Genomic DNA, 14,064 nt, shown 5'->3' with positions numbered 1-14,064 from the left:
CAACTGTGAGAGACAGAATGTGAAAAAAAAAATCCATGAATCCACATGGTAGGATTTGTAAAGAATTTATTCGTAAATCAGGGTGGAAAATAAGTATTTGGTCAATAACAAAAATACAACTCAATACTTTGTAACATAACCTTTGTTGGCAATAACAGAGGTCAAACGTTTACTATAGGTCTTTACCAGGTTTGCACACACAGTAGCTGGTATTTTGGCCCATTCCTCCATGCAGATCTTCTCGAGAGCAGTGATGTTTTGGGGCTGTCGCCGAGCAACACGGACTTTCAACTCCCGCCACAGATTTTCTATGGGGTTGAGGTCTGGAGACTGGCTAGGCCACTCCAGGACCTTCAAATGCTTCTTACGGAGCCACTCCTTTGTTGCCCGGGCGGTGTGTTTTGGATCATTGTCATGTTGGAAGACCCAGCCTCGTTTCATCTTCAAAGTTCTCACTGATGGAAGGAGGTTTTGGCTCAAAATCTCACGATACATGGCCCCATTCATTCTGTCCTTAACACGGATCAGTCGTCCTGTCCCCTTGGCAGAAAAACAGCCCCATAGCATGATGTTTCCACCCCCATGCTTCACAGTAGGTATGGTGTTCTTGGGATGCAACTCAGTATTCTTCATCCTCCAAACACGACGAGTTGAGTTTATACCAAAAAGTTCTACTTTGGTTTCATCTGACCACATGACATTCTCCCAATCCTCTGCTGTATCATCCATGTGCTCTCTGGCAAACTTCAGACGGGCCTGGACATGCACTGGCTTCAGCAGCGGAACACGTCTGGCACTGCGGGATTTGATTCCCTGCCGTTGTAGTGTGTTACTGATGGTGACCTTTGTTACTTTGGTCCCAGCTCTCTGCAGGTCATTCACCAGGTCCCCCCGTGTGGTTCTGGGATCTTTGCTCACCGTTCTCATGATCATTTTGACCCCACGGGATGAGATCTTGCGTGGAGCCCCAGATCGAGGGAGATTATCAGTGGTCTTGTATGTCTTCCATTTTCTGATGATTGCTCCCACAGTTGATTTTTTCACACCAAGCTGCTTGCCTATTGTAGATTCACTCTTCCCAGTCTGGTGCAGGTCTACAATACTTTTCCTGGTGTCCTTCGAAAGCTCTTTGGTCTTGGCCATGGCGGAGTTTGGAGTCTGACTGTTTGAGGCTGTGGACAGGTGTCTTTTATACAGATGATGAGTTCAAACAGGTGCCATTCATACAGGTAACGAGTGGGGGACAGAAAAGCTTCTTACAGAAGACGTTACAGGTCTGTGAGAGCCAGAGATTTTCCATGTTTGAGGTGACCAAATACTTATTTTCCACCCTGATTTACGAATAAATTCTTTACAAATCCTACCATGTGGATTCATGGATTTTTTTTTTTCACATTCTGTCTCTCACAGTTGAAGTGTACCTCTGGTGCAAATTACTGACCTCTGTCATCATTTTAGGTGGGGGAACTTGCACAATCGGTGGCTGACTAAATACTTTTTTGCCCCACTGTATATAGGGCAAAATGTGGTTGAGCTTGTAACTGAATGTGTGCCTGCAAAAGTAACAGTGTTGTACAAGACGTGCTCGAGATGATCAGATAAGAGAAGAAGAGAGCGAGCAACAGGAAACAGCTGGAGGGAAGACGGTGAAAGCGGCTCTTTAAGTGTGTTAAAGGTTGTCAAAAATATCGCTTACACAAATAAATAAAATTGAAGATTAAATACATAAAGGATAGAACCCAGAACATGATAAGTTGAACCAACTTTGAATAATTAAGAGAACAATTGATGAATACATTAGACTACTGAGGCGTAGCAGGGGGAGGAGTTTTTTTTTATACTTTACAGCAGCGGTCCCCAACCTTTTTTGCGCCACGGACCGGTTTATGCCCAACAATATTTTCACGGACCGGCCTTTAAGGTGTTGCGGATAAATTCAACAAAATAAAACTAGTACCGATACCGAAAAAAAGAAGATTTATTCATAACACACGTGAAAAGACCCAGGAAAACCGAGTTAACGATAAAAACACTAACAAAATAACACTGAAAACCGATAAAAACCCTGAAAACCATACATTTCACACCTGAGCCTCAACTCTCGCGGCCCGGTACCAAACGACTCACGGACCGGTACCGGTCATGTTAAAAGAATGTTGGAAATTTGATCAGAATACGGTGAAAATGAGAGAAACAGACATTTTTCTCAGATCATTGTGTTAAATTGTCAAAATCGCCGTGTTCTCTTTAAGACTATCAGCTCTACTCTAAACAACCCTGAAAGCCTCTGCTGACACGTGTCATCAGTTCCTTTCTTTCTTTGTAAACAAGGTCGAGTCTGTCAGGTCAGCAATAGAACTTCCTACAGATGACCCATCAGTGTTTATTCCATGACTGTAAACATGTTTCCATTCGTCACTTCAGTCTTTACTCTGAAATACAGGAAATGACATCATGGCTCAAAATCTTTGTCGTTCAAACAATTCTTTATTTAACATTTTTTTAACTTTATTTAACAAAATACATTCAATAAAAACTTCAACTGAAACTGATTTTTAATCCAACCACTGAAAAAAAAGGTAACGACTGAACACAAACAGAAGAACAATTTATAAAGATTAACATTGAACTATAGGAACAGTTTGATTCATAGCCTCATTAGAACTTTAACTTAAACTTAAGGAGAGCTGACCTGAACTCTGTGGAGCCTGATCTCCAGGGTTTTAAGTTGGACTCTGAAACCAGAAGAGGATGTTTCTCTCTCTTCAGATTCGCTGTCGTCCTGTGATGGGAACGGTTTCAGCCCTGCGTGATCGCGCTGATGTTTGCACAGAGCAGATAATGAAGTGAATGTTTTGGCACAGTGGTAACAGTGAAACAGTTTATTAGTAACGTGGGATCGTTTGTGTGCAGAGTATGAACTGAGATTACTGAAGCTCTTGTCACACTGCTCACAGCTGTAGTTTCCTTCCATGTGTGTACGTTCATGCTCGTTACGATTACCTGACTGTGAGAAGCTTTTGTCACAGTGTCTGCACTTGTATGGTTTCTCTCCTGTGTGGACTCGTTTGTGTCTTTTAAGGTTACCTGCAGTGGTGAAGGATGACCCACACTGATCACAGAGGTGCTTTTTGACCCCACTGTGAAAGAGTTCATGTTGTTTTAACTCAGCTGATGTGGGGAAGCTTCTCCCACATTCTTTGCAGTATTTCAGTTTGTCTCCAGTGTGTTTACGTTGATGTATTTTTAGGCCGGCTTGCTGACTGAAAGTTTTTCCACAGATGTCACAACGAAAGTCTTTCCCACCACCACAGCAATGACAGGGTTGAGAAGTGGATCCATCTGTGTCGCTCTGCTTCTAAACAAAGACACAAAGACAGTGTAAGTCAGTCCTTCAACACTTTTATCCTGAAAGTCGCCTGAAATAAAGAGCAGACGTCCAGTTACATTTTACTGTTTCGATTAACACACTCAGTTTACTGGGCTACAATAACTACAATACTACCACCATAATACTACAGCAATACTTATTTAATATTACAGTAACATCTGACTTACACTTAAATGAAATGAAAACCTGAATAATGGCTCAGAGCTACTCTTCGGTGCAGTAGAAGTGCTAACATGCTAACACAATTTAATGAGCAGACTTGTTCCAAACAGTCAGACTGAACTTACAAGAATAAAATAAAAATACAAACCTCACAGTAACTGCACTTGTAGAGTCTCTTTCTGGTGTGGATCTGTTGGTGTTGTCTCAGGTACTGTGGAGGTTTAAAAGTCTTCTCACACAGGTCACATTGATAAGGTCTCTCCTCAGTGTGGGTAAACATGTGGCGTTGTAACTGTGTGTCTGTTGTAAAGTATTTGCCACACTGATCACACCAGTACACATCTTCTCCAGAGTGAATGCGTAGGTGTATATTTCGGTACCCTAGCTGGCTGAACGTTTTTCCACAGATGTCACAGCTGTATGCCTTAATTCCAGAGTGGGTAACTAGATGTCTCTGTAAGTGGCTACTGTGAGTAAAAGCTCTGCCACACTGATCACAGCTGTAAGCTTTAACTCCACTGTGGACGACTTGGTGTGTTTTCAGGGAATTCTTCCAGGAAAACGACTTTCCACACAAGTCACAGCTGAACGGTCTCTCTCCAGTGTGGATGAGCTGATGTTGTTTTAGTTTAAACTTCCAGGTAAAATCCTTCCCACACTCGTCACAGGTGTATTTTTTCTCTCTCTTTCTTCTGTGAGGTTTGTCGGCCTCCTGAGAGCGCTGACTTCTCGGTCCACGTTGGTCCTGCAGTGACAGAGATACAAACAGAGGCAGTGAGTGAAATGCAGTCATTAAACAAACTGAAGCTTCAAACTCCCTCCATTAACACTAGTTTTAAACCTGAAGGTGGAGTGTGGCACCAAACACCTTAAAGGTCTCTTATCCCCACCTACTGGTAGTAGTAACACATTACATCCAACCTGCTGTTAAAGATAATTAATCATTGTTCAAACACTCTAAAATCATGCCCATCCCTCCTGCCTGTGCACAAATATTAATGCTAACACACTCAGAATAGTAATAAATGTTTACCAGGTCTGTACTTTTTTATATTTCCTGTTTGTTTCCTATTATATATTTCTATAATTGTATAATTTATTCGATAATAATAAATCATATGTAACAGTTACTAGCTTGGTTCAGTGAAGGATGATGTCAGAGTCTGACTGTAACCTGACGTTTTTTTTTACTTTTACTCGCTACATTAAAAAAAAAAAAATCTGTATTTTCTACTCCTTACATTTTCAACACAGGCTTGTTACTTTTGGTTTAAGTCATTTGAGGGGAGTTATTTCATCACTGCGGGCATCAAAGATCAAATTGATTTGAGCCTAAACAGTAACACATGAAATCCAATCCTGCATCATACACCAGGCTGTGTGGTAAAGTCCTATAAATGGAGCATGTAACGATCACTGTAACACAAACCGTAAATTTTATCTGAGTTTAAAGGTTTAAATCACCGTCAATTTCATCCTTCTATGATTCAGAGTTTGGCGACATCCTTATCATACAGAGTTCCGTTGGCTGAGTTGGGGAAAAGTTCTCAATAGAGTTTTTGAGCTCAGCAAAGAAATCTGTCAGTTCATGGTGTGAGATTATTATATTATCTTATGCCACGTTATACCCCTAATTAAAGATAGTGAAATTATTATGTAGTTTTAGTTTGCATTATTCTCCTGACTTTGAAGAAGGTGACAACTATTACAGTTATTAAACTGATTTGTATTACATTAGACTGCTGATTTATTGTGAATGAGTGATATTGTTTTATGATGCATTATACTGCTGAGGTATAAGAAATACTGTTTTCAGAGAGTCATGGCCTTATTTGTCTGATTAGAAGAGAACAGAGCATACCGGAGAGGTTTTCTGCCCCATCTCATCAGGAGGAGATAAAACAGGGAGCCAAGGCCGTCACTTAGGCGCCGTAAGAGAGAAAGAATGTGAATGTTTAGGTTTTATGACTAGGTGGAGGGGGGCTGAAGCTATAAGAATGTGAGAAACACTCAGACGCTTCGAGATCAGGCGGACACCCTCCCGCGCTCATCTCCCCTCCGGATGGTTTATGCTCAAAAGTGTTGAATTGTATGGAATAAAAGATTGTTGATTGAGCATTTATACACCGAGTATTGTCCTTCCTTCAGCCCAAAGATCAAAAGAATTGGGAGATTTAACAATGGACATGGCATGTATGATGCAGTGAAGGCATTTCAAGTGAAGCTGTCACAAATGCACCAGTGCAACCTGTCTCACTTTCCCTGTTGCCAAGTAATGTTGAACCAAGTCGGCGCACTTTGCTGATAAACTGAGCGCACTGAGTTCGCGGCGCTTTGGTGACTGTGAAGCACAAAAAGAGAATTTCAAGCTTCTTCTTTACGTGGAAACTGCACCTGTGCAGATTCAGATGGAGCTGCAGTGTAATGGTACACTCAAGGCAAAGTACGACACTGAATGGCCTGCACAGTTTATTAGTTCCATTCCTGCAGCAATGCCCCAGCTCCGTCTACATACAGCTCCAACCTTGTGTATGTTTTCATTTATTTTTTCTGGGGTTTTTGCAGCATGTTCATATTTCTAACTTGCATAATTTTGACAGGATATATTTTTATGAAGATCAAAACATTTAAAGTTAAAGTTGATTTTTTAAGTTTATTTATTCTGGAATAAAATTCCTGTCTGTTTTTATTCATATTTCTGTTTAAAAAACATGGTTTTAGTGTGTTCAATAAATGTTTATCTTGTTTGGCCCGCGACCTAAAGTGTGCCTTGAGTTTTGCTCCCTGTGCAGTTGAGTTTGACACCCCTGGTGTAGAGGATGGAAATCAGCCAGGACAACTCATGAAACATCTGCAGACATCTGGTTGAATTCAGTTGTGTACATCCACAGAGAGCAGCAGGTCAGCTGATCACATCCTGTACATTAAGAGCATCGACTGGAGCTCTCAATAGAAATGATTGTGAGCTGTGACTCTTTTCCCCACACTGAGCCACTACAGCTGATTTTAGGGTTGAATCCTGCTGAATCCCACTTTAACCTCTTCCCTGCCCATTTTCCTCTTTAGAGGCAAAGTCACCCTCTACAATGTAGGCATTGTATTATTACATGAATATTACATTACATTAATATAGCACAAGGTTCAGTTAGTTTTGCATAATATATATATCAGTACTTCATCTTTTACCCCTTTAAGACCTACCATAGAACCAAGAGCTTATGTTTATATTTTTACTAGAGATGGCACGATACCACTTTTTTATGTCCGATACCATAAATTTGGATATCTGCCGATACCGATATGAATCCGTATTTTTTAATCAACAGAACTGGGTTTTTTTTAAATATCTTGCTGTTTTTGTATAAGTTCATACTCAAGTTAAAAAACAAAACACTAAAGCTATTCTGTTATACCTGTATGCAAAAAATACACAGCACCCAAATATTTCATAGTTCAGTAATAGTGATCAATCTAATACACTTAATCCTACTCCATCCTCCCTATTCTGGTATTTTAAGGAGTAAGTAACCTAAATAATAGGGCTCTAAAACTCCCAGCAAAAAAAAAAAAATAGATAGGGAATCACCCACCCTCCACTTCATGATGCTTAATCAACATAATCAACTTTAATTTGATGCAGTGTGAAAAAAGATTCACAGAAATCAATTATTTTTCAAGAATAATTAAATAGATTCAACATCTTTCTTCAACAGAATTGCAGACTGCACAGATGGTACCTTCCCAAAGGAAAAAGTAGTAAAGCTTACTAGGGTATATTAGGCTTAGTTACTATATACAGTCATGGACTTCTATACATTTTACATCAGATTAAAACTTTGGGTGTAAGATTCAGATAATTATTTATTAAAATCTAGACATTTTAAATGAGAATAAGAAAGAAAAGGATGTCTTTGTGCCCCCTTTTCCCTGTTAATGCCCTATCGGCCACCCTGGCTAAACTTTGCTAGATCCGCCCCTGCACAGTTACCAGCCGTCAGCTAGAAAAGGATCCTGGTGTAGAAAGTAATATTAAATAAATTCTAACAACAGCTTATCAAGGTTAAACGTGCTGCTGTTGTTCAGCTGCTGGTTTCCTCTTTCTGGCGCGAAGTGGGCAATAAACAAACAAGAGAGACGGACTCGCGACAGAAAAGCCGATCAGCTGATCATGATTTCATGACTGAAGTAGCAGCAGGAGAGGGAGGGGGAGAGAAGAGGCAGTCGCTCCATATATGTTCCATCGCAGGAATGCTTTACAAACATTCAGAGACGAACTTACACACTTGCTTTACTTCTCTCTGGGATAACTTCCTCGGAGATGAAATGCCGGATTGGTAGCGAGGCTACAAATACACACAGCCGCTCTATCACGTGAGCACACTGCTCCGACGTGCTACGGTTATGAGCCGAGTTACGCCATGTCGCAAGTTTTGTGAGGTGCTTTTTTGAAATTTAATGGATCGGATTACATTTTTTATTTCTCTCCGATATCAGATCCAGTAATTTACGTCAGTATCGAACCGATACCGATACGTGATATCGGATCGGTCCATCTCTAATTTTTACATGCCCTTAATGCAGGGCTCTAGAGTGCGACCAATTTGGTCGCAAATGCGACCAGCGAACTTTATATGCAGAACATTGTAGAATATTTTGAAGGTTATCTGCTATAAAAAGCCAGACAAGGAAAATCTCCTTCATGTTTTTCTGTGTTTTATTCTCAGTTACTTTCACACAAAGGCATCTGCTGTGATGTTCACAATTCTGAAGAAGTCAGTACTGATAAATGATCAGAATTATAATATTTCTGACTGTCTGAGGCTAAGTTGCATCGAATCGGGACTTTGAAAACCGGAATCGAATGGATTATAGAAATCAGTGATGATACCCAGCCCTAGTGAGCAGCCTAGGCACGACAGAAGTGGATGTAGCTGTAATAGGAAAAGAACTATTGCTAACTTTTCTGTTAAGTTAAGGCCTGATCCTTCTGAAATTCATAGCCAGTGCTCTGACACGGTGTCATCAATCTTTGAATGCTGAAAAAGCACAGTGTATCCAGAAAAACACATTATATTATATAAATTATTATAAAATTTGTGTGCGCCTAACTTTTGTGCTGGTACACCTAACTTTTTAAAGTTAGGCGTACCGGCAAAAAGTTAGTCTAGAGCCCTGCCTTAATGCCATTTTGGGGAGCATTTCAAGTTGCTATACATCAATATGACCATTATATCCCAAATGTTAATAATATCTATGCATTAAGTCCATAGTAACTACATAAAGTGCAAAAAAACTGCAATAAAATACAAAAAAATTTAAATTGTTTTTGTTTTGTTTTTTACACATATTTGTAGTTAGAAAATTGTATCCCTCAAAACTGTAAATTTAAAAAAGTTGCACATTGTTTCCAACCACAGGAAATTTGTTTTTGAGCATTTTTGAGGAAAAACAAAAATAAATATTATAATGCAAATTTGCAAACAAACAGCATGTGCATCAAAATAAACTATTACCAACAGTGCAGTTTGAGTTCTAAGCATCCCAGAAACAATACAGAAAAGAATAAAGTCAAACATGACTTTTAAAAACACCAGTATAGGTGTCGCTGAAGGCAGGTTTTGGCAGGTAAAGTCGGACATGTGATAGTTCGCGCTGGCATCTATTCCAACATAGGAAGTGCTATGAACAGCAAAGCGTGTTTCTGGTATATTATGTTTTTTTGCTGCAAGTGCTTTTTATGCAATTTCTGCAAATACATATGTGGAAGGAAACGTGACCTAGGGCAAGCTGATGGCATAAGATGTAAGTACAACTATTCCTAAATAAAATAATTGTGTTAGCTTAAGTGCAGTTCTACCGGGATTTTAAAATTGTTACGCAAAACGGAGCATTCCTGCTCCAATAGGCCTTAAAGGGTTAATGGAGTATTTCTTAACACTAGTATCTGTCACCTTCTTTGTCGAACTCATTGTTTTCTCTGCAGTGGCTGAGCTGAGTCCAAGTAGCGTAAATGTTCCCCTGCTGCTCCGTCAGACTATTCTCCTCCTGCTGATCAGCTGGGACACAAAACAGAACTTTGTTAGGCTCCACACTGCACTGAAGAGTCAAAGTGTCTCATATGTTCATCTGAGAGCACAAACAACAAATTTTAGCTTCCCTGGGTGAGCAACTTGTTTAAAACATACACAAAAGGTTTGAGCACCGATACCAAATTCAGCAGTATGGCACACCAGTACCAGGAGAGCAATTCCTCTTTAAAAAAAAGCCCTGGCAAAGAACAAAAACAGAACAATCGATGGACCTGCATAAACGAGTACAGTGTTTCCCAACCACTGTGCCGCGGCATATATACGTGTGCCGTGAGAACTGATCAGGTGTGCCGTGGAAGATTATCCTATCTGAGTGGGTGTAGAAATCTGAGCCATGATCTGAGTAACCCTCATCACTCAGTCACACTCCGATTCTCTACTTATATCAAGTCCATTGCACTACTTTCAAGCATTCTGCAACCTGTCCTCTAATTTATTCTTACTGTCTTACTATTTATATTGTTTTCCATGCACAGTTGGTGTGGAGCACCCACAATTTAGTTGAATATGTACAAAGACAATAAAAGACTATTCTATTCTATTTTAAAAACTCTGCAGTACTTTTAAAACACAGATCCCCTCTTGGGGTTCGAGGCTGTATTTGTTTTAAAAATGAATCTCTGGTATCTCTGGCCTATCATTATTATTTTGCTAACAGTTAATCAGGCTCATTTACTGAATACTGATCAGAATTTATCAAATTATCTTTGAAATGATTCTAACAACAGGCCTCTCAGAGTGAGGCCAGTTTTTACAATCACATGCCCTGTGGGCTGACACAACTTTGCGCTGATAAGACAAAGGCAGCTGTGTTTTAGTCTGGAATACATTTATTTTTTACCTTTCTTTTAAATTGATTTCATTATAGCACTTTTACCGCCAACATATTTGGATTTTTTGGCGCTGGAAGTGACCTTATATTGATGATGGCTGGCGTTAGCTAGCTAGCTAGCTAGCTTGGATAGCACGCTGCATTCAAAAACTATGCAGGTGCCACACAGTGACAGAGATGCTAACTAGCGCTTAGTAACAGACTAATAAAATAATAGAAACTCTGATTACACTTAGCTAATTTAAAAGCTTTCTTCTAATAATAACACTGTTTTCTTCTCTGTGTTTCATTAGCATTTATTAATATTTTCTTGTAAATTAGTTTATAGCAGCTTGACTTGATGTAGAGGCTTTTTCTTTCAACTGGTTCACAAATAACTGACAACAGAGACCGAGGAGAGCAACAGAAAACTTCACTCAGGAGCTAAATTCAAGATTGACTGAACTCAGATCAAAGTTACCTTAGTGCTTCACTTTAGATGAGGAAGAAAAATAAACTAAAACACAAACACAATGAAGCGGGAACTTCGCGGCTTCTTCTTCTTTGGGGTTTTTCTTTGGCGGTTAGAGCTTTAAGGTGCATTACCGCCACCTGCTGGACTAGATGGTTCTTAAACTAAAACTAGACATTTAAAAGTATTTTAATAAACAATAAAAACAAAGACAAAATGTTTCAGTGTGTTATATTCATGAACATAAACATCAGATGGCTTCAGCTTACGCTTACCCCCATTTATTTAAGAGATTTTGCTCTCTGCAGGCGAGGATTTTTTGTTTAGAGGATCTTTGTAAGCCTGTATTTACTTTAAAAGAAGGGAAGCACTTCTTCATTCTACAGAAAAGGTGACACATTACAGATGAGTTCATAAAAAGTGTCTCTGTCACTCTTTCAAGGCTCTGTCACTTTTTCTTTTTGACTGGAACAGCATGGTAAAGTAGGCCTAGGCTGCCATCTTGTGGCAGTGTGTTGTTACTACAACATATGAAATTGTGTTTCTATTGGAAATATAATTCAGCACCACTGAGCCGCTCTCTCAGTTACAAACTGAACCTGTTTCTTAGACATATAAATCACTAAGTACAGTGAAGCTTTTGGTTTTGTAAAAGTGTTTCTTATTCTAAATGCATGTTGATTTTTATCAGGGTGAAGAGCAGTTAGCAGTGCATTCATGGACATCTTTAAACTATTATTTGAAGAATCTTTGGTGATGATGGCATGAACTAGAAGCGTGAGCTCCAGGTGAGACTGCACAGAACAACAAGTGTCCTTAAACTGCATCAACTGATGACTTCTCACAATTTTATTCCACTGTGTGTTTTTATCATTGAACGTTTCTGTCTTCAGGTTTCTCTCAGACCAAGATTGAATGTGATGACAAGGGTGATGAATGGTGTGACATGTGCTGCTGGCCCACAGAACCAGGTGAGTAAGCTGTCCATGTGCTCTGCAACAATGAGGACATCCAACACTCTCAGTTAAGATTAGTTTTCATGATTGTTGCCTCAAGGCCTGAGATCATGGTGGTGGGCTTGTGATGGACACACATGGCTGAAACCTCTCCTATAGAGGCTAAGCCCAGGCTTGAAACCACTGGGGTGTTCGTTGGCGGGGGTGACGCGATGTCACTGGTATGCATGAATTTATTAAACTTGATACAGTCCAATAACTCCAGCCTTACTCATCTTGTCCTTCAGATTCTTTATTTCTAGGATTTAACAGCAGCGCAGCGGTCACAAACTGTTTGCTTCCTCCCGATCAACAACACAGCTGCCGCTAATTACGTGTGTCTACCTTAAATATCTTCACAAACTCAAAATGTGACCTCTAGCACCAAACGCTTGCTGCAGTTCTTGGTGTCAGAGGTGACACACAAGGTATAGCACAGATGTCGTTATACTGCTCCAGCTGTGTATTGCTAGCTGTGGGGAGGCTTTTTATCTTGTTTACAGCATCTCTCCTGAGCAGGAAGCTCTGCCAGCCCAGCTCGGCTCTGAGCCAGACGTTATAGTATGAGTGGACCAAGATGATGGTGCTTCCCATCATACTCCACTCGCCAAATACACTCTCTGATGCACCACAGCACACCGCAACCTGGTGAGGTAACAAATCACTGACAGTGAGGCAGAGACAGTGCTGATGCATTACATGACAGTGTTGGTTTACAGTCAGAACTTAGCAAAGAGTTGCTGTACGTGTGTGTGACACATACCAGAACCTCCAGCAATCTGTAGGTCCCATTTACACAATATATGACTTCATCCATGTTCTCCACTGGAGCTTTATGAAACTCCTCCACCATGAAGAGAACAACAGGTCAACAGAGTGCCAAGCACCTGGCGGTAGAGTGTTTCAGAGTTATTATGGAATTAAAAAACAAGCAAATATACATGTTTAATTATTATTGGCCTGAACTGTTTGGGTAGAGCAAGTTTAAACTATTTAATTTAATGTTTTTGCACACTGCGATGCGGTTGTGTGTTACCTGGAGAGAGGTGAGGATTGAGGAGGAGATGATGATGAGAAGCCAGAAGTCCGTGTGGAAGAACTGGCAGATCATAAAAGCCATGTACGCTGGAAAGATCAGCAGGAAGGGACAGAGAGAAACTGCACGGAAGTGCTTCCACAAACTCCTACGGGACGGGCAGCAAAACCAGCGTATGAGAAAGCAGTCAGGTTGATAACAGGCTTTGCAAACACACATTCAGTCAGATTACATTTATTGATGTCAAAAAGACAAACTGCCTGTTTAAGAATGAAGAAAGAAGGACAGTACACCGTAGTATTACTTAACTTATGATGTTAGCATGAGTTGTACTGATGACCATAAATAATGAATTCTGTGATAATTAACTAACTGCCCATAGTTATTAATAGTTGTTTATGATCAGTAAAAAATAAAACAAACAGTGGGACACAGAGTTTTCTTAAAAATAAACACATGAAAAAAGTCTTTGGTATATTATCTTAATTGCCTCTAGATGCTCCCAGGGCTAGGACTCAGCTATCTCCAGCATGGACTGCAGGATGGAAGCAACAACAATAAAGAGGATGATAGAGAGGAGGAAGGCTCTGTGGATGACCTGCAGCTCAATGAGGCCAGTTTGGACAGCAAGGATTAGCAAGGTGATCCCTTCAGTCATCCCCCTGCACAGAGAGGAAACAAATTAGAGCAACACACCACAATTATATGCCTTGGCTTTGCACTCAAGTTGGAGATCATATACACGTTTATCCAGACTTGACCTTTGGGTATACAATGTCAATTATTTTATCCTATTAGACAGTTGTGTGAAATGCAGACATCCTTAAAGAACAGTGTAGTAGCGGCCGGTAATAAACCAGTCCTCATAAAGGAACAGTGCTCTTTAATGAATTCAGCACAGACTTTACATCGTAGAGGTAACAGGGAGACACAACAAGTTATCAGTTAGCCATCTAACTATACTCTAACTCTAAAACTTTTCCAACTCCACTTTACTCTTATTTCACGACACCACCCTCTAGTGGTGCAATATGGTACGATCATTACAGGACAACATCTCCTCTCTCTTTATGAAAAGAGTTCACCAAATAGCGTAGTACAGAAATAA

At 40.1% G+C, this 14,064-nt stretch overlaps 1 protein-coding gene and 1 long non-coding RNA gene across 3 annotated transcripts in view; both read right to left on the bottom strand.

Annotated features, from left to right (window-relative positions):
• Nucleotides 1-2,314: 2,314 nt before the first annotated feature.
• Nucleotides 2,315-11,527, bottom strand: LOC309701385 (uncharacterized protein). The gene is made up of 5 exons (XM_082525506.1): nucleotides 11,415-11,527; nucleotides 10,935-11,376; nucleotides 9,505-9,609; nucleotides 3,702-4,298; nucleotides 2,315-3,358 (listed from the first exon to the last, which is right to left on the bottom strand). Exons 3-5 carry the CDS (start codon nucleotides 9,520-9,522, stop codon nucleotides 2,678-2,680), a joined length of 1,296 nt encoding a protein of 431 aa, XP_082381632.1. The 5' UTR covers nucleotides 9,523-9,609; nucleotides 10,935-11,376; nucleotides 11,415-11,527; the 3' UTR covers nucleotides 2,315-2,677.
• Nucleotides 11,528-12,157: 630 nt separating this feature from the next.
• Nucleotides 12,158-14,064, bottom strand: part of LOC309700900 — a 447,937-nt gene continuing 446,030 nt past the window's right edge. Inside the window, exons 2-5 of one of the 2 annotated variants that reach the window (XR_014274797.1) lie at nucleotides 13,447-13,618; nucleotides 12,957-13,104; nucleotides 12,684-12,807; nucleotides 12,158-12,565 (exon numbers count right to left, since the gene is read on the bottom strand). This is a non-coding gene — a long non-coding RNA (uncharacterized lncRNA). The remainder of the gene's footprint in view (nucleotides 12,566-12,683; nucleotides 12,808-12,956; nucleotides 13,105-13,446; nucleotides 13,619-14,064) is intronic. The other variant, XR_014274798.1, reaches the window with a different exon arrangement.

This window comes from Aulonocara stuartgranti (genome assembly GCF_965226115.1).
Source record: "Aulonocara stuartgranti genome assembly, chromosome: 23".
Classification (NCBI taxonomy): domain Eukaryota; kingdom Metazoa; phylum Chordata; class Actinopteri; order Cichliformes; family Cichlidae; genus Aulonocara; species Aulonocara stuartgranti.
The sequence above is the reverse complement of the archived record's forward strand: the minus strand, read 5'-3'. Positions and strand labels throughout refer to the sequence as shown.

Coding starts and splice junctions, on each gene's coding strand:
- LOC309701385 (XM_082525506.1), bottom strand. Junction 3,359..3,701: donor ACAAGTGCAGTTACTGTGAG/GTTTGTATTTTT, acceptor GTCTTTGTTTAG/AAGCAGAGCGACACAGATGG.